The sequence below is a fragment of the Oncorhynchus mykiss genome, chromosome 12, assembly GCF_013265735.2.
Source record: "Oncorhynchus mykiss isolate Arlee chromosome 12, USDA_OmykA_1.1, whole genome shotgun sequence".
NCBI lineage: Eukaryota > Metazoa > Chordata > Actinopteri > Salmoniformes > Salmonidae > Oncorhynchus > Oncorhynchus mykiss.
The window spans coordinates 44,967,324-44,995,177 of NC_048576.1; the positions used below are offsets into that span (position 1 = coordinate 44,967,324).

The 27,854-nt window shown below is 44.0% G+C and overlaps 2 protein-coding genes across 2 annotated transcripts in view; one reads left to right on the forward strand and one right to left on the reverse strand.

Annotated features, from left to right (window-relative positions):
* Positions 1 to 4,674: 4,674 nt before the first annotated feature.
* The window catches only part of LOC110537669 (calpain-5), a 49,142-nt gene continuing 25,962 nt past the window's right edge, over positions 4,675 to 27,854 (reverse strand). The window contains exons 4-13 of the mRNA XM_021623883.2: positions 19,822 to 20,030; positions 18,957 to 19,149; positions 15,702 to 15,895; positions 14,326 to 14,403; positions 13,853 to 14,048; positions 13,552 to 13,674; positions 12,909 to 13,105; positions 12,299 to 12,420; positions 11,065 to 11,201; positions 4,675 to 10,885 (exon numbers count right to left, since the gene is read on the reverse strand). Of these exons, the coding sequence (XP_021479558.2) occupies positions 10,703 to 10,885; positions 11,065 to 11,201; positions 12,299 to 12,420; positions 12,909 to 13,105; positions 13,552 to 13,674; positions 13,853 to 14,048; positions 14,326 to 14,403; positions 15,702 to 15,895; positions 18,957 to 19,149; positions 19,822 to 20,030 (1,632 nt within the window). The 3' untranslated portion in view covers positions 4,675 to 10,702. The remainder of the gene's footprint in view (positions 10,886 to 11,064; positions 11,202 to 12,298; positions 12,421 to 12,908; positions 13,106 to 13,551; positions 13,675 to 13,852; positions 14,049 to 14,325; positions 14,404 to 15,701; positions 15,896 to 18,956; positions 19,150 to 19,821; positions 20,031 to 27,854) is intronic.
* LOC110537670 (olfactory marker protein-like) lies at positions 23,278 to 25,061 on the forward strand. The gene has a single exon (XM_021623885.2). The coding sequence runs from the start codon at positions 23,478 to 23,480 to the stop codon at positions 23,967 to 23,969; it is 492 nt and encodes a 163-aa protein (XP_021479560.1). The 5' UTR covers positions 23,278 to 23,477; the 3' UTR covers positions 23,970 to 25,061.

Sequence of the window (27,854 nt, forward strand, 5' to 3'; positions counted from 1 at the left end):
AAGCCAGCAGCACCAATGTGTCGGAGGCTACACCGTGCACCTGGCAACCTTGGCTAGCGCGCACTGCGCCCGGCCCGCCACAGGAGTCGCTGGTGCGCGATGAGACAAGGAGATCCCTACCGACCAATCCCTCCCTAAACCGGACGACGCTAGGCCAATTGTGCGTCACCCCACGGACCTCCCGGTCGCGGCCGGTTACGACAGAGCCTGGGCGCGAACCCAGGGACTCTGATGGCACAGCTGGCGCTGCAGTACAGCGCCCTTAACCACTGCGCCACCCGGGAGGCCCGACTGCACTGTATGAGGAGGATGGAGGAGGATGGATGGGGCCATGTATCGCGAGATCTTGGCCAACAACCTCCTTCCCTCAGTAAGAGCATTGAAGATGTCTTCCAGCATGACAACGACCCGTAACACACAGCCAGGGCAACTAAGGAGTGGCTCCGTAAGAAGCATCTCAAGGTCCTGGAGTGGCCTAGCCAGTCTCCAGACCTGAACCCAATAGACAATCTTTGGAGGGAGCTGAAAGTCCGTATTGCCCAGCGACAGCCCCGAAACCTGAAGGATCTGGAGGAGTGGGCCAAAAGCCCTGCTGCAGTGTGTGCAAACCTGATCAAGAACTACAGGAAATGTATGATCTCTGTAATTGCAAACAAAGGATTCTGTACCAAATATTACGTTCTGCTTTTCTGATGTATCAAATACTTGTTCTCCCCACTGTACTTATTCAAGGGTTTTTATTTTTTTAAACTATTTTCTACATGGTCATATAGCCCTTACACAGCCTGGAGGTGTGTTTTGGGTCATTGTCCTGTTGAAAAAGAAATGATAGTCCCACTTAACTCAAACCAGATGGGATGGTGTGGTAGCATAATCACAGACAGTGTCACCAGCAAAGAACCCTCTCAACATCACAACACCTCCTCCATGCTTTACGGTGGGAACCACACATGCGGACATCATCCGTTCACCTACTCTGCATCTCCCAAAGACACTGCGGTTGGAACCAAAAATCCCAAATTTGGACTAAACAGACCAAAGGACAGATTTCCACCGGTCCAATGTCCATTGATTGTGTTCCTTGGCCCAAGCACGTCTCTTCTTTATATTGGTGTCCTTTAGTAGTGGTTTCTAAGCAGCAATTCTGGTTGAGAGAATGCCAAGAGTGTGCAATGCTTTCATCAAGGCAAATGGTGGCTAATTTGAAGAATCTCAAATATAATATATATTGTTCAAACACTTTTTTGGTCACAACATGATTACACGTGTTTTGTCATAGTTTTGATGTCTTGTGACGACCCTCCCACTCTGTTTGCCGTATTCTTTCTCTTTGCTCCTTCTTTTCCTTAATAGGATGTCGGTGGGCGGAGCTGGGAGGGTCATCAGCGACATGGGACACACCTGGGCCCAGGTGTGTCCCAGGAAAAATACACCTCTTCCCTATTCATTGAGGAGACTCTCTCCATACGGACACACTGATGGCATTTTTGTGGCCTTTTGTTTGTTTTGGCACCTTTCAACACCCCTCATTATCACATTCATGCAAACACTTACTTACACTACTGATTACGGACGACACAGACCATTGTTAATTGTATTTTGTTTACTTCAGGTAATACACATATTTTGTTATTCCTTGTCTCCACGTTGTCTCCCTTTTTGTTACGGACTTTGAGCCGGTTCGTGGCAGTCGTCACTATTATTCTACAATGTAGAAAATAGTAAAATTAAGAAAAACCCTGGAATGAGTGTGTAAAGTTTTGACTGGTACTGTAAGTATTCACACGCCTTTGCTATGACACTCCAAATATAGCACAGGTGCATCCGATTTCCTTTGATCATCCTTGAGATGCCACGGCAATTTGATTGGAGTCCATTTGTGGCCAGTTATATTGTTTGGTAATGATTTAGAAACACAGCTGTCTATATAAGGTCCCACAGTTGACAGTGCATGTCAGAGCAGAAACTATACCTTGAAGTCCAAGGAATTGTCAGTAAATCTCAGAGATTTGTGAGGAGGCATACATTGCATTCGGAAAGTATTCAGACCCCTTCACTCTTTCCACATTGTTACGTTACAGCCTTATTCTAAAACTGATTAAATATTTTTTTTCCTCAATCTACACACAATGCCCCATAATGACAAAGTGAAAACAGTTGTTTAGACATTTTTGCTAATTTATTAATAAGATGAAACACGAATACCTTATTTACATAAATATTCAGACCCTTTGCCTTGAACCGAAATTTAACTAGGGTGCATCCTGTTTCCATTTATCATCCTTGAGATGTTTCAACAACTTGATAGGAGTCCACCTGTGGTAAATTAAATGTATTGGACATGATTTGGAAAGCCACACACCTGTCTATTTAAAGTCCGACAGTTGACAGTGCATGTCAAAGCAAAAACCAAGCCATGAGATCGAAGGAATTGTCCGTAGAGCTCTGAGATAGGACTGTGTCGAGGCACAGATCTGGGGAAGGGTACAAAAGATATTCTGCAGCATTGAAGGTCCCCAAGGACACAGCGGCCTCCATCATTCTTAAATGGAAGAAGTTTGGAACCACCAAGACTTCCTAGAGCTGGCCCCCCGGCCGAGAAGGGCCTTGGTCAGGGAGGTGACCAAGAATCTAATGGTCACTCTGACAGACCTCCAGAGTTCCTCTGTGGAGATGGTTGTCCTACTGGAAGGTTCTCTCATCTCTGCAGCACTCCACCAATCAGACCATTATGGTAGAGTGGCCAGACAGAAGCCACTCAGGAAAAGGCACGACAGCCCGCTTGGAGTTCGCCAAAAGGCACCTAAAGGACTCTCCGACCACGAGAAACAAGATTCTCTGGTCTGATGAAACCAAGATTGAACTCTTTGGCCTGAATGCACATCTGGAGGAAACCAGGCATCGCTCATCACCTGGCCAATACCAACCCTACTGTGAAGCATAGTGATGGAAACTCCCAAAATACACGTGTGCCAAACCTGTTTTTGCTTCATCATTATGGGGTATTGTATGTAGATTGTTGGAAGAAAAAAAACAATGTAATCAATTTTAGAATAGGGCTGTAACACAGACCCGGGTTTGATCCCATAGGGCTTTACATAAATGGCCCAGCGTCGTCCGGGTTAGGCAGACTGACCTCGGTCTTCAGTTCTATGGCGTTTCCTCCGACACATTGGTGCGGCTGGCTTCCGGGTTAAGCGGGCGGGTGTTAAGGAGCACGGTTTGGCGGGTCATGTTTTCGGAGGACGCATGACTCGACCTTCGCCTCTCCCGAGCCCGTTGGGGAGTTGCAGCCATGAGACAAGATCGTAATTGGGTATGACAAGCAAAAAAGACTCTTCCTAAAGCTGGCCGTCCAACCAAACTGAGCAACTGGGCAAGAAGGACCTTTGTCAGGGAGGTGACCAATAACCAAATTACCAATCTGACAAAACTACTGAGCGACTTAGCTGAGATGGGAGAACCTGCCAGAAGGACCAGTCTCTACAGCACGTCACCATCCTGGGATTTGTGGGAGAGTGGCCAGATGAAAGCCAATCCTGAGAAAAAGGCACATGACAGCACGTCTGGAGTTTGCAGAAAGGCGCATGAAAGACTGAGCATAAGGCAATGGTCTGATGAGACCAAAATTTTACTCTTTGGCCTAAGTGCAAAGCTCAATGTCAGGAGAAAACCAGGCACAGCTCATCACCAGTCTAACAACATTCTTAATGTGAAGTATGGTAGTGGCAGCATCATGCTATGGGGATGCTTTTCAGCAACAGGGACTAGGGGAATGGTAAGGTTAGCAGGAGCAATGAATGGAGCCAAATACAGGCAAATCCTTGATGAAGACCTGCTTTAGAGTTTAAATTCCCTTAGACTGGGGGGGGGGGTTACATTCCAACAGGACAATGACCCCAAGCATACAGCAAAAGCAATGCTGGAATGTCTAAAGAAAAATAATGTGAAAGTCCTTGAGTGGCCCAGCCAAAGCCCAGACTTGAATTCCATTTTAAATCTGTGGAAAGACCTGAAGATTGCTGTTAACTGCCGCTCCTCATCTAATTTACCAGAGTTTGAGAAAATCTGCAAAGGAAGAATGGGAGAAAATCAAGATGTCAAAGACCACTCAAAGCTGTAATCGCAGCCAATGGTGCTTCTACAAATTATTGACCCAGGGGTGTGAATACTTACGTAAGTTAGATACTTCTCTACCTCATTTTCATTTTTTTTATAACTTTGTCATTATGGGGTATTTTGTGAAGATGGCTTAGATTTTTTTTATTTTTAATATATTTTGAATTCAGGCTGTAAAAACAAAATGTGGAATAATTCAAGGGGTATGAATAGTTTTTGAAGACACGTTACAGTGGGGTTTGAAATGATTGACACCCTTGATAAAAATGTGCAAGGGTGTCAATAATTTTGGACCCCACTATGTATAAGGAGGAGAAGGAGGGTTAACACAGTTGTGTAATTCCTGGCTTATGAATAGGGTGGGTTTGGGGACTATGTGTATGTGCCAGTTGATAATGCCATGTGAAGACTGAGGGTCTTGTTTTTTAAAACGACAACTACTAACCGTATAATGAGACAGACGTGATTACACCAAAGTTAGATTCAATTTACTTCCTGAATTTAATGGAATTGACCCCAACCCTGGAACACACATTGGCAGCCATTTCTGACAGATACAATTGAAAATAAAAATCAGGTTTAATGTTTTATTTGAAAGTCATGCCACAAGTTGACATAAAATACAAAATGAAAATAAATGATTTCCAGATCATAACTATAAAATAACCACAGTGTAACCGATAATGAAATCAAACAAACATGCACGGTAACAAAAAAAGACAACCTAAGAACACTCAGATAAGCATACAGTACATAAGATACAGCCTTCTGATATCTAGCGATCAGTAAACATATCAGTGTTAAGCGTAGAGAACACAAGGTTAATTGGATATATAAAATTAACAAGAGTATAAAATATTGATAAAAGATAGGCTACTCGTTATAAAGACCTTAGTATCTTCTATAAGTGTCACCATGCAGTATATTCCAGCCTCGAGTTAATAAACATCCGCAGAAAAGTACAAGAGAATCACAAGCTCCTTCGTCGAACGTATCAGACTCCATTTTGGAAACATGGCCACCACAGAAGGTGTCTCATGACTTGGCAAATTTGAGTGAGCAATGTCATATAATCTACATAATGCTATCGTAAAGATGACGTAACACCTAGCATAAACATGTATGACGTTTCATGACCAATGTCCTTTAAAGTTCACATGCAGCGGTATGCAGGCTAACAAACGCCAGGTAGCTCCGAGGCTAACTGAGCTAACATAGGTAAATCATTGCACCATGGTGATGTCTGTATTCAACTGAAACATAGAAAGTACTGTTTGGCCATTACACAGGCTTTAATAAAACACATAATCCAAATAAATCGTAAACACAACACAAACACTCTCTGCAATCAATTATTTTCGGTATTCCTCACATTTTTTATGTTGTCCATCTCTAACAATTTGTTTTGCTTTCAAATTTAACTGGATAAGTATCTGACAAGTATTCTTGCGGACCATTGCTTAAAAATGTCTCTCAACTATTATATGCTCTTGCGTCTGAAATGTAAAGAATATATTGTATTGACCCTGGACTTGATAAGCACAGTACAATCCCTCCCAACTGGGATAGCCCTATTGTAATTGTGGATAGGGTGTTCATCTTTAGGCTAGGCAACTGGTGTTCACAGCCCACTACAGACTTAGCACAACTTCCACATTTATCACACTGGACGTCAGAAGTGGGATAGTGATCGTGGCTTTCGAAGGTAAGTCCTGTAAACAGAGGGGGTAATGATGAACTTAAGAGTGTAACGATCCTATCCTTGATAGGTGCCTAACAATCTCTTCCAGTGGGGATATCCTTATTGGGATCTCCAATAAGGGTGTTTGTGTCAAGATCAGGCGACTGGGGTTTGCGGCCCACGGGGGACCTTGTGCTACTTCCTTGTTCGTCACCATATATCTACATTTGCCACAATAGGAGTCCTGATGTAGTGGACAAACACTTTGGCTGCTGCCCCTTTTCATATACAGTACATACTGTTTGGGATGCTGAATTCAAATGTTCAGAATCTGTAAAATACATGCAAGTATGCAACAGAAGCCTTCAATTTATGAAAGTAGTAACACTGTTTACAACACTTTGAATAAAAAATATAATATCTTTGAAAATCAAACTGTGCAAGCTGATTTGAAGTCATTTGCTTCATGCATTGGTGTTGTTGGTTTGATATAAAACTGGCCAAAGTTCTGAACATTCTTATGCGTTTTGTGTCCTTAAAACATTTGCCATGGACCATCAGAAAAATGTATACAGAGCCAGAAAAATCAGATCACCGAATCGACACTCCGCTCACCAAGGGTAAACCAATCGTACCTTGAGTAAGTGATGCTTCTGGCAAATGACAAGAACGTGCAATGTTAACGCAATAAGATCTCAACCAGCACGCGTGTTTGGCAAAGACACACAAAAAAAAGCATATCGGAACGAGAAAAGCTTGACAATACCCACAATGTTTAACTAGTTATTGTATGTCCACAAGAGTGGCAAACAAAGCTAATCTACTGCAGAACCTGAACCAACAGTACACTGCAGTACAATGGTATTTTCCTCCCGTCCATTTTGACACCGCTGTGGCACATATTTGTCTGGAGTTAAAAAGACGAGCGATGGTCTACCACAATGTGATACAACCCCTTGGTCCTGGTGACTATTATTGGTTCAGATATGGTCAGAACAGACGCTGTAATACTGCCACTAGCAATAGCTAACGATAAGGACGATAAGGCAAACTACCTAACTGAAGACATTGTTTGTCTGTGGGGGTCACAACAAGATTGTGAAACTGAATCGTATGAATAGGCCTAACAACACCCGTGCCAATATATCCCCCAAACACCGGCTTCTCAGGCATTATCACTTCATTATCATCTCAAAATGATCCTGACTAAATTACAGCCATTATGAGTAACTTGAACGTTTCCTTCATAGAGACAAAACATCTAGGTTATTATAGTTGTGATTTTGTTTTCGTTTATAGATTTTTATTTCAAATTCAGTTTAGTTTCAGCTCGTCTTCAGACAAATGTACTATTTTTTTTAAATTTACTTTGAGTTGGATAAAATAATTTCTATATAATTGTATATTATTTCATTTCAGTTTAAATGTGTGTTAGGGACAGAAAGTAGCATTATGCATGTGTGGCAGGCCTATATTCACATTCACGCTCGGATTTCTTCCCTGTTAGCTACAGGCTTGACGGATGCCAGTAGAACGCTACCTGCCCGAATGCATAGTGCCAACTGTAAACTTTGGTGGAGGAGGAATAATGGTCTGGCTAGGCCCCTTAGTTCCAGTGAAATCTTAACGCTACAGCATGCAATGACAGTCTAGACGATTCTGTGCTTACAATTTTGTGGCAACAGTTTGAGGAAGCCTCTTTCCTGTTCCAGCATGACAATACCCGCGTGCACAAAGCGAGGTCCATACAGAAAGGGTTTGTCGAGATCGGTGTGGAAAAACTTGACTAGCCTGCACAGAGCCCTGACTGCGGGCCAGGCCTGATCGCCCGACATTAGTGCCCAACCTCTTATGGCTGAATGGAAGCAAGTCCCCCCCAGCAAAGTTCCAACATCTAGTGGAAAGTCTTCCCAGAAGAGTGGAGGATGTTATAGCAGCAAAGGGGCACCAACTCCATATTAATGTCCATGATTTGGAATGAGAGGTTCAACGAGCGGGTATCCACATACTTTTGGTCATGTAGTTTTAAAAATGTTTTTCTGAATTATTTTATTTCAGTTTACTAAATTGTTTGTCCAATTTTTGTTTCTATTTTTTGTTTCAGTTTTTGTTACTATATGTTACTTGTATAACATATTGCCTTATAACAAGACAGTTTGAAGTTTCAGCTTGCAAAGCAGCTCTGCCAATATCGGCACCGCTGTTTACATGAATGAATTTGGACGATTCTAATTATGCTAACTACTGGCAGATTCTGTCGCTATGGGCCTTCAGACACAACTCAAGGTAAGAGTAAATCGACACAAAAATAGATTTAGCATGAACTATCCCTTTCAGAGGTTTTTTTTAGCAACCAGTTTAGTCTCTCTGTCTTAGTCTGCAACTGAACAACATAGAAGGAAATACATACGTCACACAGCACTTGAATGGCATTTTCGTCATTTGAAGCCACGAATGACAGTAAATAGTAAAAACATATGGTTATGAATGGTGGATGTCACTGATCAGTACCTTAAAAAGTGACCCTTTTAAACATCTTGATATGACATTGATATGAGGTGCAATAGTGTAAACATGCTGATTCTTAAACACAACCATTTGTTTCCCCACACTGAAGATGGAAAGAAAATATAAAATAGTAACACTGGAAGAACAATACAAGGCCATGAACATATCATTAAAAATGATCTATGCGAGACACATTAATTCAATAAATATATAAACTGTGATAATGCAATAAATAAATCAAATGCAATAAATGCCGTTGTTGTTCCGAGTAATGCAAAAAAAGAAAAGGCGTTGAAACAAGCACATAAACAAGTAAAAGGGATTGATGGTTCGATAGAGAGAAAGCGAGAGATCGGTCGGTCGAAAGCTCTCCGCATTACATTCAAAAAAAATCAAGTGTCTCTGGAATGATTCTTAACGTACGTGGGATCCCACGTCAGATCCTGCCCTAGAAAAGTCTCTGCAATCATATTGCACTTTTGAAAAGATACTTGACAACGTAGCGTTTGGGGCTTGAATCTCCTTGTATATCTTCTTTCTCCGCCGCTTGCCACTGTCAGAGGGAGATAAACAGCCTGTGGAAAGCAGGTCAAAAGAGAAAGCGCGACATCATCTACGTGAACAGAGATGCTAACGGTTTTGGGGACTGTACCAGTGATGCTTCTGAATGATGTGATAGTCTCTGTCTTGGCCAGACAAAAACCCACTCTTTCCACACTACCATTTCAAATAGTTTAAAATGATGCTAATCCAAACTGTGTTCCGGTCGGGAATAGCGGTATCGAGTCACAACAGAGTCAGAGCCAGGAACAAGGCTATGGCACGCTGTTTTTGGCAGGAGTCGACTGATGGATTTCCTGCCTCTTCTCTCTCTTCTTCTGCTCATCCCTCCATCCAGCCGTGTCCGTGAGCCTGTCAGAGCCAGGCGAGGTGCATGATGTTCAAAGGCGCAGGCATAACACGTACGAATGCACGCACACACACACACACACACACACACACACACACACACACACACACACACACACACACACACACACACACACACACACACACACACACACACACACACACAGGGACAACAGCTGCTGTGTCTCTCAGTTCACGCGATTCAGGTCAATTGACAGGAGTCCCATGACTTAGGAAGCGTCAGGCAGTGGCGTTGCCATAGAGATGACCGACTGACGTGGCACGGTGGCAACTGCCTTCGGCAAAAGAGAGAGGGAGGGAGGGCCTGGTCCGTCTTTGGTCCCGTAAAGCACTTGAACATGGCACTCCACTGGAGCATATCAAAAGCGCCGGTTGCTAAGCTAAGAGTGTGATGCCTAGTTAAATAAAGGTAAATTAAATAAAACATTTGTGTGTAAACGGGGAATGGGGCGTGTGCAATGCAGGCAGAATCTTTTTGCCGTGCTAAACTCTATTTTGTCCATGGCAGCCTGTAGAAGCGAAGGGTAGCGTATTCTGAGGGGATGGGAGTGGGAAGAGGGGAAAGATGTGATGGAGGGGGGAGGAGGCAAGGCTACACCCAGTGTACCACCCAATACAATGACCCCCCTCCCACCCGACATATGGCTGGTCACAGGCTCCTAAAGGGACCCACTCAGCCTTAAGGCGATGTATAGCCCTTAGAGACGCTGGCAGATGCATGAGGGGTGCAGGAGCATGTTAAAAGTGTGTGTGTGTGTGTGTGTGAGAGAGAGTTGAAGGCATGTAGAGAGAGTAGTCTTGCCTACTACTTACTAAAACGATATACATACTGTGTACTAGTCATACTTCATACTATTTAGAATGTACTGTTTAGTATATGTAGGCAGTAAGCTTAAAAAAAAAAAACATACCAGGCTCACCCATACTGAGAATGAGACATCTAACGCACAATTGCTTTGTTTCCCACCATTCTTTCATTTTGGTAGCTGATTATCAGCGGTTTATCGGCTGCTGTCACACCTACGTGGGTCTGAAAATACACTTCTCTTCCTCAATGGTGTGCAGTGAATTCTACTAGATGGAAAGATTAAATGAGTATGACATCCTGGCATTTAAAGCAAACCAAATGTTCAATATTTCACATACTATAAAACTTTATATTTTCGCATACCCAATCAGCCTACTATTTGGAACTCAGACATGGCCTGTGTGTGTGTGTGTGTGTGTGTGTGTGTGTGTGTGTGTGTGTGTAACAGTGAGAGTGAGAGAAAGAGTCAGAAAGAAAGAAAGAAAGCTGTGTGTATATGTTGAAGGGGGTGTTGGGTAGGGTGGAGCAGGGGTGGGGGGGGATTAACCGTTTAACTGACATGCTCGGTTTAGGGGGGGCGAAAGGTCGTCAAGATGACAAAGGTCAAGCTCCTTCGACATCTCATGGCGAGAGCGGCGACGGCGGTGGTTGTGACGTCATATGTTGATGAGTGTGATGCAGGTGATGAGGCGCACGGTGACCGTGCCCGGGAGGTCGTTGTCTTGGCGGTTGCCCTTGTCGCGCAGGTGGAGTGTGTGCTGCTCCTGCCGGTCGTTTGGGTCACTGGACAGGGTCACCTGACCCAGGAAGGTATCCACAATTACGTTCTTATTGTAGATCTATTATGGTCCAAGGTCCAAGGAGAGCAGAGAAGAAAGAGACAAAGCGGGAGAGAGGGGAAATATAGGAAAAGTGATTTTCAAAAAGTTAAACATTCAAGAGATAGAGGGATACATACTGTATGAACACAGACAGACAGATACAAAAAAAATAGTTCCTCCTCTCCGTCTGTGCTTACCTCAATGTGGATGCCTTCCTTGGGCTTCTTGCGGTAGAACAGGCCTTTGACATCGAAGTTGGGGCTCCGCGTGTCCTTGTGCACCGGCGAGCGCACTCTCTCTCCCTCACAGGTGATGATGACGTACGGGTCCAAGGCTGGGAGGGAGAGGGAAGGAAGGATGGGGGACAGCTGTCAATCTCTGTATCGGCATGGGAAGTGTAAACGTGTGTGTGCATGTGTACTCAACTATGCAGGCCAAAACCAACTCGAGGTCTAAATGAATCCAATCCTTATCTGGCCATCAGACCAACCAGCAAGTAGACAGGTCTCCGACAGGTAGGTGGAGAAGGGCTTTAGTTGCTACTAGGTAGGTAGAGGATATGGGGAGAAGGAACTATAGAAGACTATAAATCTGAAAGGGAGGGGATAGGTTTCAGCCATTTGGAAAAAAGTATTCCTAGACATAGCCCTTTGTGGAACTACTACCATTTTGCTTATATCTATCCAATCCTCTTCGATCTACATGAAGCTAGGGGTTAAGGGTTAGGACATGGGTATTCAACTCTTGCCCTACGAAGTCCAGAGCCTGCTGGTTTTCTGTTCTACCTGATAATTTATTGAACACACCTGGTGTCCCAGGTCTAAATCCTTCCCTGATTAGAGGGGAACAATGTAAAAATGTAGTGGAACTGGCTTTGAGGTCCAGAGTTGAGTTTGAAGGGGTTTAGGGGCTAGGGGCTAGGGGCTGTTTCTGGGCTGAGCCAAAGCCTATTGGACTATTAACTGTGCAATATGTCTAGTTGTAGCTAAGCCGCTAGCCACTAGGTGATGCCGATGTACCTCCTTGTGTTTTGGCCGGGTGCCTCTTCTTGTTGGGAATGAGACAGTGCAGCTCTGTGTATGACCAGAAGAGTTCACCTAGCAACACATGCTGGGGCACGGAAAAACACATACACACTCGCACAAAATGTACAGTTCACACTTAAACTCAAGTTACCCATCGGCAGAAGAGTTTATTGTGTCGACCAGAACCTTTCCCCTCCAAATATCCCCCATCCTTTCCAGCATGGTCCAGTAACAATGGTGGAGATACAACCGGGCCATCCTAGTATAGCGCGTGTGAAAATGGTCTATGCAAGTCAGCTCCCAAAGCCTCCCATCGACATGGGTGCATACTGTAGCTTACTTTACTGTAGGCCTACTATTTCCTACTGTAGGCCTACTATTTCCTACTGCAGCCTTACTAACTTACCTCCATTAGAGTCCTGGCCCTGGAGTCCCTCAGCACTCAGAACGTGGACCTGGGTGACCAGCTGGGGGTAACCACACATGCCCGTCCAACACGTCTGTGGGGGCTCATCTAGGTTCAACTCTCTGTTGGGTAGGGAAAGAAAGTGAATATGGGTGTCATTCATTTTGGTGAGAGTAATGGCAGTGGATGACAAATTACGTGAAAAGGGTTCTGGGTCCACTTAGATAATCAATTCAACTTTATCAACAAGCTAAAAATCCTTTTATAGAAACCCATACAATTCAACTGGTGTGCATCTTAAAGGGATCGTTCACTTTTTTGAAGTAAGTAGTAAACTGCAAAAAATACTTGAACCCCAAGTGTTGTAAAATACCAAAATGTAATATCCCTTTAATATACACACCAGTTGAATTTGATGGGTTTCTATAAAATGAGGTTTGTTATTTGATCAATTTTAACTGATTCAAATTAGGCCATCCCTATCATAGAGGTACAAAACAATACGGTTCTATTCAATTCTATGATCCCAGTGAACTATCCCTTTGTAAAGGTAAGGAGGTTAAACGGAAGGGGTGTGGGGGTGGGTCTGTATGTCGGCCGGCTGGTTTACTTGCAGTCTGAAGGCACGTCGGTGAAGACCCGCAACAGGAAGTCGCCCTGCTGCCCGGGGTCAAAAGTCGTGGGGATGATGACGTAGCGACCCTCCTTGAGCTCCTTCCTGAGGAAGACGCAGCGCGAGTTGATGTAGATGGAGCCCGCCACCTTCTGCTGGGCCGTGTGCATGCGGTACTTTCTGTTCAGCTCCACCTAGAGGACGGGTGGGGACATGACATCAGGGTCACATTTTAAAGGGAGACGTTCAAGGTAGATATGGCATCATCAGGCAGAGCAAGGATAGAGGCAGAAGCAGGGAGACAGATATAGGAGGTGGAAAGATGGCACATGCAGGGACTGAACCAGGATCCTTAAGTCTTATATTTTGTTATGAGTAGCAAGGAAGTAAAGAGATGGCAATACCATGAAGTAAAGCATGAAGAGGCAAAAGGAAAAATTCATGTGGAGCGACAGAGTGTGTTCATCTTCCTGTGTATCCATCTGTGTGTGTCCATCTGTTTGTGTCCATCTGTGTGTGTCCATCTGGGTGTGTCCATCTGGGTGTGTGTCTCTTAAACTCGGTGAGTCTGTTCTCGTGTGTGTGCCTTCATCTCTCTGTGTGTGTGTGTGTGTGTGTGTGTGTGTGTGTGCCCGCATACCCGGTGAATGTCGAAGCCTATGGCCAGGTTATCTCCTTTGCCCTCTTTGGTGGTGGCTCTTCTCTCCTTCTGCTGCAGGGCGATCAACACCTCATCCTCTACCTTATTCACATCAAACACATACTGCAGAGAGACATAAACACACTAATTAGATCAATCTCCTCAAATCAAATACAGAATATGCAGTACATGCAGAGACACCAACAGAAAAACACAAATAAACTTACACAGTACAAACACTCCTACCCAGCCTCCCACCATCCACCCACTTCCACACATCCTCCACCCTCATGCACCCCACCTGTGGGTTCTGGAGGAAGGTGGCCTTGTGGTTGATGCATCCCCCAGAGCGGTTCCTCAGAGGGTCTTGGCGGGGGACCCAGGAGCCCCTCATCACTTCCTCCTCCCATGTTTTGTGGATGCTCAGATAAGAGGTGTTGATGAGGCGGCACAGGATCAGGTCCGTGAAGTACTGGCAGAAGTCATCAAACGTCATCCTAGGGTGGAAGGGAGGGAGGGCAAGAGGGAGGGACAGTATATTTAGGAAAGTGCCGCTCAATCAGTTAATAAAATACAGATGAATTAACTAGGGCTGGTTTCCCGGATACAGATTAAGCATAGTCCGGAGCATGCTTTTTAGTCCAGGCCTAGGCTTAATCTGTGTGTGGGTAAATGGCCCCTAATGTTTTAATGGGGTGTGTGTGTGTGTGTGTGTGTGTGTGTGTGTGTGTGTGTGTGTGTGTGTGTGTGTGTGTGTATGTTGGTCCCTCTCACCAGAATTCTCCGTCATCCTGCACGGTGACGCCCAGCTTCTCTCTCTCACTCTTGCTCACCTTCTTCCACTCCTCTGAGCTGGGGGCACAGACATGAAATTACCTCATGTTCGACAGTATGACACAAAGGAAATTACAGAGCAAACACACCACTGAAAAACCCTTTGGATTGGAGATTCCCGAAGTTCAGCACCACATGACAACGGACAGCAATTTTCTCAGGAGCAGTCATAGATTAAAACAGGAAGACTTACCCCAGGAAGTAAGAATTGTAGGTATCGGCAATACATAGCAATTGTGTGTGTGCCTACGTGCATATGAAAATAAACCTCTCTTCTGTTTCTATGAAATTACTGCCAGTTCCACAACTTCTGTGGGACTCTGACAAACTTCCACATTAAACAATAAAATTACATTTCTCCAATTGTGATCAAACCCCAGATGTATTATACATGCATTCCTATGACTATATGAATGAAAGGAGACGACTCCTTTAATAACACCACTCAGTCACTTCCCCTTTAAGAAGTAACATCTCTCTCCTTTACCTACTCAATAATTCAGCTGCCTTCATGAGCGAGCCCTACAATCTGTGCTATGTCATACAACCTAGCGATAAACAATAGGACACAACAGGAGGAGGAAGAGAGAAGCTCTTAGTCTTCTCCCCATCCTATTACATGATAAATGCCATAAATGAACTGTTGAGCGTGTGATTTGATTTATTACGTTAGATATTTTTTGGATTCTATATATTTTGTAAAACTTTAAGGTGACTTAAACGTGTGAACATGTGCCTTCAAAAATAATAACTATTATTATTCTTCTTTACATTTTTTTACCATTCAACCAAGTTTATGTATAACAATACGACTCGTACACATCTGATTAACTCAGTTCCAAACAGTTGAGTTAATAGAATTCACTCCACAATATAATAGTCACTGTACTAACAGCACCCCTGCAGATCTCGGAATGACATTGTAATGGCTTTCACTTTTTGTGTCTCCTTCTTCTGCATTATTACTGAAATGTAAAAAACAAATGTAGAGCCTACCCTTAATTTTCCCTCCACATTGTTGTTTTTCTTAAAATAAATAAATAAAACAAAAACACACATTCACACGTATACATGTACAACAGTTAATTTATGGCATTTATCAACCCCCCTCCATTTCAGAAGATGGAGGACACCTCTTTCTCCACCTCATTACTCCTACACGGTCTAGTCGTTTCGAGGCAGTAAAGGCACTCTGAATAGGAGAAGCTTTCATTAAGCAGTGTTGTGTACATCAAATTAGAATAAGAATTATACATCTAATACTATGGTTGTGTAGTACCACTTCCAGGCCTGAGGAGGCAGTGTTGTGTATTTACCTGTCGCTCCAGGGCCCGCTCCACTCCTTCTCTCCCCAGGGGTTCCTCATGCGGATCATATTGAGCTTCTCTGACTTGAAGAATGCCAGCAGGCCCTGGCCCAGACGCACCTTCTTCACGTCCGTCACTGCGTATGCGTGGCCCTTGACCAGGCCACAGTCTAGCCGTGCCTCCATGTCCTCCACTGTGGTCGCCTATGAGACAATTAAATCAATTAATTAATTTAGAAATATTTATGTATTTACATGTCATACACAGAATGTAGCTCAAAGTGCTTGAGTTGTGACAAGGGTTGTGTTCATTAGGGCGTGTTCAATGTGCATTCAGACATTTTTTTGTATGATGAACAAGGCCCAGTCAAGTTGAACTGAAAATTGATTTGTTTGAATTGAGCTTGCGGCCTAGATGGCTGGTGCTGTCCCTTGCTACTTGATCATCAAAGTATCATTGAGCACAAGGCCCAGATGTAATGAGCCCGTTTCACAAACAAAGTGTGATGCAACGACAGCAAGGGAGCAACTACTAAGGAGACAGAAGGGGAAAAAAGGATAAAGAAGACAGGAAGGTAATGAGGGAAACCAGGGTCGTTTTCATTAGTGCACAACGTAACAAAATGTTTTGCAACGGAAAACAAAAACAAGTGTTTTTTATTGGGAAAGGGGAATACCTAGTCAATTGTACAAATGAATGCATTCAACTGAAATGTGTCTTCCACGTTTAACCCAACCCCTCTGCATCAGAGAGGTGCGGGGGCTGCCTTAATCGACATCCATGTCGGATGAGATCATTTAGTCCCTCCCCGTTTCAGTCCATTTTCTTCCATTTGGTGCCTACTAAATATGACCCAGGGGATCCTACATAAAAAAAACATACATGACCGTTCCTGCATGCACAAACCCTTCTCATAGACCTCATAGGCTCTCAACTTAAGCATACTTAATTGCCTGCTGATGGGCCATCAACTGTGTATGGGCTTCCCATTGTATTCAAATTGGTTGAGTAGGTTGGCTACCAGAACATTCACACCTGGCCCAACGGGAAAGCAGTCGTCTGGACTTCAGAGAGCTAGGCTTTTGCTTAGTATGAAAACAATATTTGAGGTAGATTAATAATATGAATAATAATATGCAAACATACTGTACATATCTTAGCTATCAGATTACACATTGTACGTTTCTAGGACCAGTTGTTCACAATTCAACAGAAAGTGGTGGAAGTGAAATGTCTGTCTCCAATGGTAAAAATGAAAGGCAATTCTATTTTACTAGGCAAGTCAGTTAAGAACAAATTCTTATTTTCAATGATAGCCTAGTTAACAGTGGGTTAACTGCCTTGTTCAGGGGCAAAACAACAGATTTTTACCTTGTCAGCTCAAGGATTCGATCTTGCAACCTTTCGGTTACTAGTCCAACACTCTAATCACTAGGCTACCTGCCACCCCATAAATTGAAAACATTTCTGACTTGAAACTGATAGTTGGATGAAAATATACTAAATTGACAAAAAAATATTTTCATTTTAGATTTTAGCCATGTCATATTGACCAAAAGCGGAGTAAACAAAATGCAAATATTTTACATGATACTTTTAGCATTCAAATGAATTAATTACTTTTTTCATTTCTCTAAGATATTATCTTATTTGTACTTGATGTAAAGAAGTGACATTTCATATCACTATGTGAATGTGTGTAAATACCATATAAAATACCACCAAATTTTAGGTAAGGGGTTAATTGTAGCAAATGTTACGATTAAATTCTTTACAAATCAGAGTCTAATTTGAGTCTAATGAGAAAAAACAACTAACGATTGTCATCAATTAAATCAATCAAAATACCTCTTCTTACTGGTAAAAATGATGTCTGATTAGATAAATGGGGAATGTTCGGCAGGTCAATAATCAAGACGGAGAGGTGGCAAGAATATATATAGAATTCGGCCTGAACATCATTTAAAAAAAAAAAAAATAGGTCACTACCTTATTCTGCCTCGGCCCATAGGCTCTGTGGAAGACGTGCTTTGAGCATTTGCTACCACACTCACAACATTTTTCAAACCATGCTTACAAAAAACAGCGAAGGGGGGGGAGAAGACAAAAAGCAATTAGGCTTGGAGTCTGGGGAGAGATGCATGAGTGTGGCTTTTAAGATGCCTTTGTTGCATTCCTAAATCAGACCTCCTCACAACAAAAAGCCTATGCGTAGTCAAGCATTTTTATAATGTTGCCAGGACGTTACAACCATAGCCAAACAACAACCACCAAGTCATGGGTCATGTCCGAGGAATTAAGGACTACGGTTTTCGGTGCGGTCAGGTCCGTTCGTCTAGCTGACGTGTTTGTTTAGCCATTATTTTTTTTCATGTCCGTGTCCATTCGGTTGTTATTGTTCCGTAATAGAGCCTAATGAAAACTCATGAATATAAAACGCCTATCGCTGCCAGTTGAGCTAGTGTACTTGATTCGGAATCACACAATGTTGGACTGTAAATTAGTTCTAGTGCAGAAGTGGACGAGCACAGACAATCAAAAGTCAGTGCCTGTGTTCCAAATGTGCAACTTATTACCTTTACAGAGTGCTACTTTCAACAAGGGCCCATAGGGTTCTGGTCAAAAGTAGTGCACTTTGTAGGGAGTAGGTTGCCATATGGGACGCAGTCAGTGGCTGCCCGGGGGAGAGTGGAACTCATACAAATGGAGCTCCCAACAGCAGATGTTGCGTATTGATGAACAGATGAATAGACGGACTGACGGATGGACAGATAAACAACAAGCAGATTGAGGATGACAGGTAGATGGATGGATAGAGAAGAGGACGGTATTTGCATTCTGAAAGTGTATATGCACTCATACAAATTCAAGTCTCATCAGCAGAGAGAAAGCCTTGTATGATTACATTGATAGATTATAGATAGATGGATAATCACAAAGGATTACATTTTCCTCTCGCAAATGTAGACTTTGCATGAGCCAACTAACCACAACTTTCGAAATAGACGGGATGGCACATTATCATGGTGATTGCCAAACCCTGTAATTTGCGATTTATGTTGCAATTTTTTGGTGTTCCAAATAACACAAGGCAGAAAAAAAATGTGCAATGGAAAACAGGAAGTACAGGCAGTACCTCCCTGTTTTCAAAGCATTTTTTCTCATGTTTTGTATTGAACATGACCTAGATCTCCTAACTGACCCCCTGGCTGACCCTGATCCAAAATGGCTGCCTAGTACAGCTCTTCCCCCTGAGTGACTCACCCGGATGGAGCAGCTGATGAGGCCGTCCCGGTTGTGGACCTTCAGCACCCTCTCAAACAGCTGGTTGCGGGCCAACTCGTCAGTGGCCATCTGGCCCTCCAGCAGGTCCATGGGCTCCGACACACCCCCTGTGAAGTCCACCAGGGCATCCGCCGTGTTCCCGCCATCCAGGGCCTCGTAGCAGCCGTACACTCTGCAGGGACAGGTCGAGGAAGAGGAGGAGGAATAAATGTATGAGTTAATCTGTAGTCAAATATCTCTCTATCTACAGTGCACAGTTGACAACAGAATGACACCTGAACCTCTTGTTTGACTCCATATCTCAAGATGTGACTCCACATCTCAAATCATAAAGACAGTGGCTAGTAGATACAGTATCTTGAATCAGTTAAAATAGTGACAGACAATAATAAGCCTAATTCTAAGACATTAAAGGCTTATACATGCTTATAAGATGTTATAAAGCATTATACCTACAGGCATTAAGTAAAGCGTTACCAATTGGAAATATTTATTTACCTGAGTGAGTGAGTGCATCCTCGTTCTAAAGATTTTTTCTGCATTCCTCAAATACTGGGAGAGTAAAACATACAGTAGAATTTTATCCTATTCTAGATGATATTCCCCAGGGCTACTGGGGCTGCTACAGTACTGTATCTCTTTATCCCTGCCCCTAGGTGTTCATTACAGTTTAATGTTGTATTTTACCATGGCTGTATTACACATTGTCCAATTGGGACAACAAATTGATTGATTGATTGCTTGATGGATGGAACGTTTAAAACATTTTCCAACCAGACTGTACTACACATTTCCCAATTTGGACAATAAAGCCATTGACAGATTGATTGATTCATTGACTAACTTGGCATAGGCCTTCTCCACCAGTGCGCTCCAGAACTCGTTGCTGTCATCCGAGTGGCAGTAGACCAGCTGGTTGTCCACCGTGGGAAGCCGGTCGTCGATCACCACATCCACCCACTCTCCGAAGCGCCAGAAGCGGAAGTGGAAGATCCCGGCGTACGACTCGGGTGTCTCCGTGTCCCACTCCTGCTCTTTCCAGTCTGGGATGACCTGAAGGGAGGGAGGGAGGGGAGTGGAGCAGAGGGAGAGGTCGGAGAAGGAGGGGGTGGATGGAGATGAAAGTGGGAAAGAGAAAGGGAAAGGTTGGGAAAAGAACGGAGGGGGTGAAAGAGGGAGTGGGTGTGGGTAGGCAGGACGCGTAGAGGGAGGAGGGGGAGGAAAAAGAGAGTCAGAGTTATGCAAGCCGAACGAACAAGCCGCGTGTCGGCCGAACTCGTAAATACCACACCCTCTTGTGAGTGAGCCTGTGATCCCTGCTGGACATACCTCTTGTCTCCAACTTGTCACCCCCGGCTGGCCCGCTGCGTTCCGGAGGATTAAGGGAATAAATGTAACGTATCACCTGGGCTCTGGCAAGTATACATGCAGAGGAGGAAGAATACATGGAACAGGACAGAGGGACGGGGAATGATTAGAGCTGCAATGAAGTACCAGCCAGTCATCCCCTTCCCGGGGGCTCCCCCTCGGACTGCGATGGGCTGGCTGGGGGGCAAACAAGACCGCACTTAGCCCCCTCGCCCACCCACCCGAAATACCCATCAGCCATCAGGGCTAAACAGGAAGTGTAGTAATGAGACGTCACATAATGAAGGTGTACTGCGGAGCGCAGAGGGCTAAACTTGTTGGAAATGAACCACTCTTCCTCCACTGCCCTTGGAGGTACATGCTGGGGAGTGGTGGACTAAGAGCCCTGGTCGATGGGTCAGTTCTGGCAGGGTGGTTCTGATGGAACCTTTGTTCTGCAGATCAAGGGGCTGTTCTGTGTGTGTGTGTAGCAGCTCCTTTAAGAGGAGAGGATAAAAAACAATACTGCACCATAGAAACCCCAAGTCATGTGAGAGCCCTTAGGAAGCCAGTGACATAGAGAGAAAGAGAGGGGGGTGAAGGAAAGAGAGAGAGAGAGTGAGAACGAGGGAGGGAGGGGGGGGGGGGTATCTATCTAGGGTTTCATCCAGAACATAATAAAGCTCTATAATAACTTTATTCTCTCTGCAAAGGATAAACTGGACTCTGGCCAGAAACAGCAGAAACCCCATCCTCCCTCTGCCTAATGTTCTGAACATTGCAGATAGAAATATATCAGGTAGAACATAGTCGTATGAAAAAGTTTGTGCACCCCTCTGTCGTCACAGAAAATGATCACAGTGGCATGCCATTCATTTTCTAATAAAAGCTGAGTACTGGGGAATTGTCCAGACAAAGATTTTTAGTGTAGCAATATTAAGTTGTATGAAATTAAATCAGATGTGAAAAATAGGCTATGGAAAAATGTGGGCACCCTTGTCATTCTGTTGATTTGAATACCTGTAACTACTTAGCACTGATTAATTGGAACACACAATTGGTTTGGTGAGCTCATTAAGCCTTGAACTTCATAGACAAGTGCATCCAATCATGAGAAACGGTATTTAAGGTGGCCAAGTACAAGTTGTTATTCTCTTTGACTCTCCTCTGAAGAGTGGCAACATGGGGGCCTCAAAACAACTCTCAAATGACCTGAAAACAAAGATTGTTCAACATTATGGTTTAGAGGAAGGCTACAAAAAGCTATCGCAGAGATTTAAGCTGTCAGTGTCCACTATGAGGAACATAGTGAGAAAATGGAAGACCACAGGCACAGTTCTTGTTAAGGCCAGAAGTGGCAGGCCAAGTAAAATATCGGAGGCGAGGGATGGTGAGAACGGTCCCAAAAACAGCCCAAAGACCACCTCCAAAGACCTACATCATCATCTTGCTGCAGATGGTGTCACTGTGCATCGTTCAACAATTCAGCGCACTTTGCACAAGGAGAAGCTGTATGGGAGAGTGATGCAGAAGAAGCCTTTTCTGCACACACGCCACAAACAGAGTCGCTTGAGGTATGCAAACGCACATTTGGACAAGCCAGCTTCATTTTGGAATAAGGTGCTGTGGACTGATTAAACAAAGATTGAATTATTTGGTCATAACAAGGGACGTTATGCATGGCGGCAAAAGAACACAGCGCTCCAAGAAAAACACTTGCTACCCACAGTAAAATTTGGTGGGGGTTCCATCATGCTGTGGGGCTGTGTGGCCAGTGCCGGTACTGGGAATCTTGTTAAAGTTGAGGGTCGCATGGATTCCACTCAATATCAGCAGATTCTTGAGAATAATGTTGAAGAATCAGTCTCAAAGTTGAAGTTATGCCGGGGCTGGATATTTCAACAAGACAACGACCCAAAACACTGCTCAAAATCTACCCAGGCATTTATGCAGAGGAACAAGTACAATGTTCTGGAATGGCCATCTCAGTCCCCAGACCTGAATATCATTGAGAATCTGTGGGATGATTTGAAGCGGGCTGTCCATGCTCGGCAACCATCAAACCTAACTGAACTGGAGATGTTTTGTAAGGAGGAATGGTCCAAAATACCTTCATCCAGATACTCATTAGAGGCTATGGGAAGCGTCTAGAGGCTGTTATTTTAGCAAAAGTAGGCTCTACTAAATATTGATGTGATTTTTCTATTGGGGTAACCAAATGTATGCACCTGTCTAATTTTGTTTTGATGCATATTGCACATTTTCTGTTAATCCAATAAACCTAATTTCACTACTGAAATATTACTGTGTCCATCAGTTACTTGATAGATCAAAATGAAATTGCTGATCCAAACACCCAATTATTTATAAATGGAAATCATGGAAATTGTCAGGGGTGCCCAAACTTTTTCATACGACTGTATATGTTTTCCCGTCAGATTGAATAAAGCTGACACGATTTCCTATTCTTTCTATTTCTATCTGAAGTTAAAGTTGAGCAGTGGAAGCTGGTGGTGGGAGAAGTCAGAAGACGGGGTTATTGTAATGGCTGTAATGGAATTAACGGAATAGGTATCAAACACATTCCATGTGTTTGATTCCGTTCCATTCCAGTGACACCAGCCTGCACTGGTTACTTGGCAGACTGACAAAGAAAATCTCTGATTTCGGTCACACTTAGTTAAGTAAAGTATGCGAGAGAGCAAGCCTACGCTAGCCGAGCACAACGACGGTACAAATGTGAGACAAAACAAATATGTGACAAACACACAGTTGTCCCCTGTTCCTCCAAGGGCAATCCCCGCGTCGCTACTGCAGATGTCATTAGCTCAGGTTGCCTAGAGCTCATCTTGCCAACCAAGAACGACAAGACGGCAAGGCCCGCCCCTCATCTCAGGGTGCTGTGGGTGTGCACAAGTGTCTTCCACTCACACATACTGCACTCAATAAAGAAAGAGGTAGAAAGAGATAGGAGGAAGAGACCACAGTCCAAAGAAGAGCTGCATGCGTGTGCCTACCTGACCCGGTGACAGAGAAAGAAAAGAGAAAGAAAAGAGAGAGAACGTGACCAAGAGAGAGTGAGGATTCCTGAGGACTCAGCCAGTCAAAGCGTTTCCCCCTATCGACCCATCACACTCTTGAACCTAAACCAACATGGCCTCCCAAGTCACTCTGGATCTGCCCTTCAGGCCCGACGCCCATCTGACCGAGGTGATGCGTCAGCGGGCCCAGTCGCTGCAGCAGCGTGGCGGGAAGAGGCAGGACGGCGAGCGCCTCCTCCGACCACACGAGGCCATCTACCGCCTGGACTTCTCCCAGCAGGCATTGCGTTTTGCCCACTGGGGAGTGAGGCTGGTACGCTCAGGCCGCCTCACCGTGACTGCCACCTCACAGCTCTGGACGCCCGACCTCACCCACCTGATGAACCGCCAACTGCTGGAGCCAGCGGGGGTGTTCTGGCGAGCTGAGAGCGACGGCGATGACACACCCGTGCACCAGTATGAGGCAGACGCCCAGGAGTTTGGCGAGCGGATCGCCGAGATGGCGAAGGTGCGGAAAACAATGTACTTCCTGCTGGCATTTGAGGAGGGTGTTGGTCCGGACGCTGTTGAATGCTCCATCAGCTTCCAGGTGGACCAGAAGTAAAGACTGTAGGAGGAAATGGCAGACAGAGGGCAAGGTACTAGGCGGACATGTTTTATTTAATTTGACTATCCTCTGGCCTTATGAGCAAGTACGTTTGCCATCTCTCTTTTTGTTGTCTTTCTTCATGTTTTTCCACCTCAACCAGTCCTCGTCTGAGAACAACTTTGTTTTTCGTTTAGAATTTCAGTCATTTTCTACATATGCTACTTCTTCTTAGAGTTAGAGGTAAAGTTAGGGTTAGAGCACGGGTCAAAATGACGACCTGTGATCCAAATCTGGGCGATTTTATGTGGCCTGCAGTAGTTGTTAGAATGCTGTACCACAGGGGACAGGACACACAAATCGACCGACCGGAGAGACCACAACCACTCACGTCCTCTGGGGGTAGAGGAAGGATAACACCTCGACACCCTCCACTCCCTTGACTCAATCGCTTCCTTTCTAACACTCTCTTCCATCTCTTCATCTTCCTGTCTTCCATTTTAGCATAGAACGACCGGCCTCAAAACAAAAAACAAAACCTTTTTGGATTGCAATATGCCCTTTCTACTGTAGGTAGACTTTCTGTAGGGATTCAGGTAATACTAGTCTAGTGTATCAAAAGACTGGAGCATTTCTGATGTTGAAATTACTATTAAAGATGCAGTAAGTGCTTCACCTGTGAGTGGAATTTTAAACCCGAGTCTTCAATCATGTTTCCTTCAAATCTTTGTAGAGCATTCAGAGCCGTACTGTAGCTACAGTCAGTCGAGTCTAGATATGTGATTATTCATTACTCGTAAGGTTTGTTTGATACCATAACGTGACTAATTAGAGAATGACTACGTGTGTGTAACTGATGTGCATTTGAATAAATCGTAACAAAAAGACCAAACGGTTCTCTCTGTGGCATTTCTAACAGACTAGCTCCACAACGTCAGCTCTGATGTTTTTCAGATGTTTATGTGTTGGGTGTCTGCCTGCCTGTGTCTGCGTGTGTGTGTACTTACGGATCAATTTTTTTTCTACTGGCATCTGACAAAAACAGCCTGGACTCGTCCAAGAAGAAACACTCGTTTAAAGATTTCCTGTGATGTTTTTTTTGCTATGGTGTGCCCTAATGAACACGACACAAGACTGGCTTCCTATTACCTCATCCATCTCCGTCTGGCCCCGGCCCGAATGACAAACGTCAGAGAGGGGGATTATATCTCCACAGCAACCGGCACTTAAACTCCCTCCCTCCCAAAGGTCACCCCGCATTCATAAACATGTCAGAACAGAAGTGCTGATCTACAATCAGTTCAGCCTTTTAGATCATTATGAATAAGATACATGGACGAGGGGGGGACCTGATCCTAAATCAAAGCTCTGAAAGGCTTTATGATTATGGACCGAGGCCACCACAAAGACAGAGCTGAGGAGTGGAGAGGGAGAGATGGAGGGGAAAGGAAACAGAGAATATGTTGGTGTGTAGGAGAGGCAGAAAGAAAAAAAGAAAACAGAAGGAGAGATGGGCACCACAAGCTTGTGCACACCCCCCCCCCCCCTCCCCCCTCCCACACACACACACCTAGTCACCCACTCATTCACCACAGAGGCATAAATCAACGCCTGAAATCACAACCAGCCACCTGTTAGATTGACTGTCTCTCAAATCAAATCACATTGTATTGGTCACATACACATATTTAGAACTAGATTGACTCTCTCTCTTTGCGGTTGACCACTTTTCTCCCAAATTATTCTCAAACGCCATTCCTTTTGTCAGTAATGGAAAAGCAATAGCAGCAGAGTACACTGACAGTCTCCCGAGTCTCAATTAAGAGAATGGCCTGCAGTCTAAGAGTGTAATTATTAATCTGACGTCGTCTCCATTGTCCTTTTCTTCCTTATTCAATAACATCAGCTCACAATCACACTTCTTCCCTCTCATACTTACAGTTGCCGGTCACACACACACACACACACACACACACACTACACCTACACACTACACATACACACACCGCACCAATGCTAATTAGTCCTTTGCACATACCAGCTTCCTGGGGGATCTACCTCTTGGTTGTTGTATGTACCGCTGCCCCATGCCTGGTGTAACTAAACCATCACTGCACTGCTTCCATCATGGAAATGCATGGTCACACACGCATCAAGTTCATCTTGTTGTACTGTTGGACAACATGCCTTTATCTTCAATAGGTCAAAGTTGATTGGGTTGTAATTTCTATGTAAATCATTAATTCCTCATCCTCACTCTGGTGATAGAAGTAGTTGTGGTCCTGAAAACAAAATAGCTGAAATAGCGCAAGCTTTCCAAATCTGTCAACACATCTTTATGTACAGTACATTTTAAATAAAAAAACAAAAAGCTAATTACTGAGTTGTAACACTTTACTTAAAGCATGCAGGTATAATGCTTTCTAAATTGTTATAAGCAAGTACAAGCCTTTATAATGTCTTATAACAAAGCTTAAGTCCTATTTGGACGGGATTAGTTTTACTGGGGGAGCTCAGGTAATGTAATTATGTGCACGAGCACAAATGACCACATCTGTCATTTTAGTCCCCTCCGAATCTGCTATGTCAGTCATTTTTAATTGGCAGGAAGGTTATTATCCCATGCCTCGAGGCCGATACGTAAAGCTTAATGAAGACCAGTGATACTTGCAAGAGCAGTGTGCACGTTTCTTATTTTTTCTCATATTATCCCAGCCCTAAAAACCTACTGTTTTTGGCAAACTCCCAGCTCCTCTAATAATACTTATCTCGTGCAAATCGTCATCACTGTGTTTTGAGGGATATTGCAGGGTTTAACAGGCTAAGAACATGACAGCAAATGTATGTTTAAAACCAAGTGTTATGCAGGCAAGAGCGTAATTTTGTTGCATATGGGGGGTGGGGGTCAATGGGTTCACTCTCGGGGGGTCCGAGGGCATATAATCAGAATACAGGCAAAAACATTTGTTATAGCATGTGGTCAGCAAAGATTATGAGTTGAACTGATAGTGCCTTATAACGTAAATTGCCTTATAACCACCGTGGCAGGTAGGTAGCTTAGTGGTTAGAGAGCTGGGCCAGTAACCGAAAGGTTGCAAGATCGAATCCCAAAGCTGACAAGGTAAAAATCTGTCATTCTGCCCCTGAACAAGGCAGTTAACCCACTGTTCCTAGGCCGTCATTGAAAATAAGAATTTGATCTTAACTGACTTGCCTAGTTAAAAAAATATTTTAAAATAAATACATTCTCACCTAATGACCTGTTCGTCCTCTCCCTGCCTCAACATGGGCGGTGCTCTCTCGCACACTCTCTCTACTGCCTGTCTCTGACCCTTGCCATGACAAACAAATCAACTCAGAATGCAGTCATCAACTGTTTTGTTGCACTTGGGCTTCAAGTCAGCAAAGAAGAGGAGTTGAACTGATAGTTCCTTATAACTTGAATTCTCACCTGATTACCTGTTCGTTATCTCCCTGCCTCAACATCAGCGGTGCTCTCTTTCTCACGCTCTCTACTGCCTGTCGTTGACCCCTGTCATAATCATGACCAAATACCATTATCATATGACAAAAATGACTGGCCTTAGCAATGATGGGGTTAGCTTATTAACACGAATTAGACTGATTTTATTACCTAAATTATTTATAGCTACCAATCTATTATGAATTGTACAGTGTGCTTAGCTAGCTAGCTAGCTAGCATTCATTAAATTTACTATTTCCTGCACTTTTCTCCTCTTTGGGGTTGGCACCTCCATTAAGGGCACTAGCTACTTTTACACCAGGGTGAACACTACCTCACTGAGTGCTGCTCATCTGAAAATGCTGTTGAAAAGGAAAAGGATTGGCCTCCCGAGTGGCGCAGTGGTCTAAGGCACTGCATCGCAATTGCTAGCTGTGTCA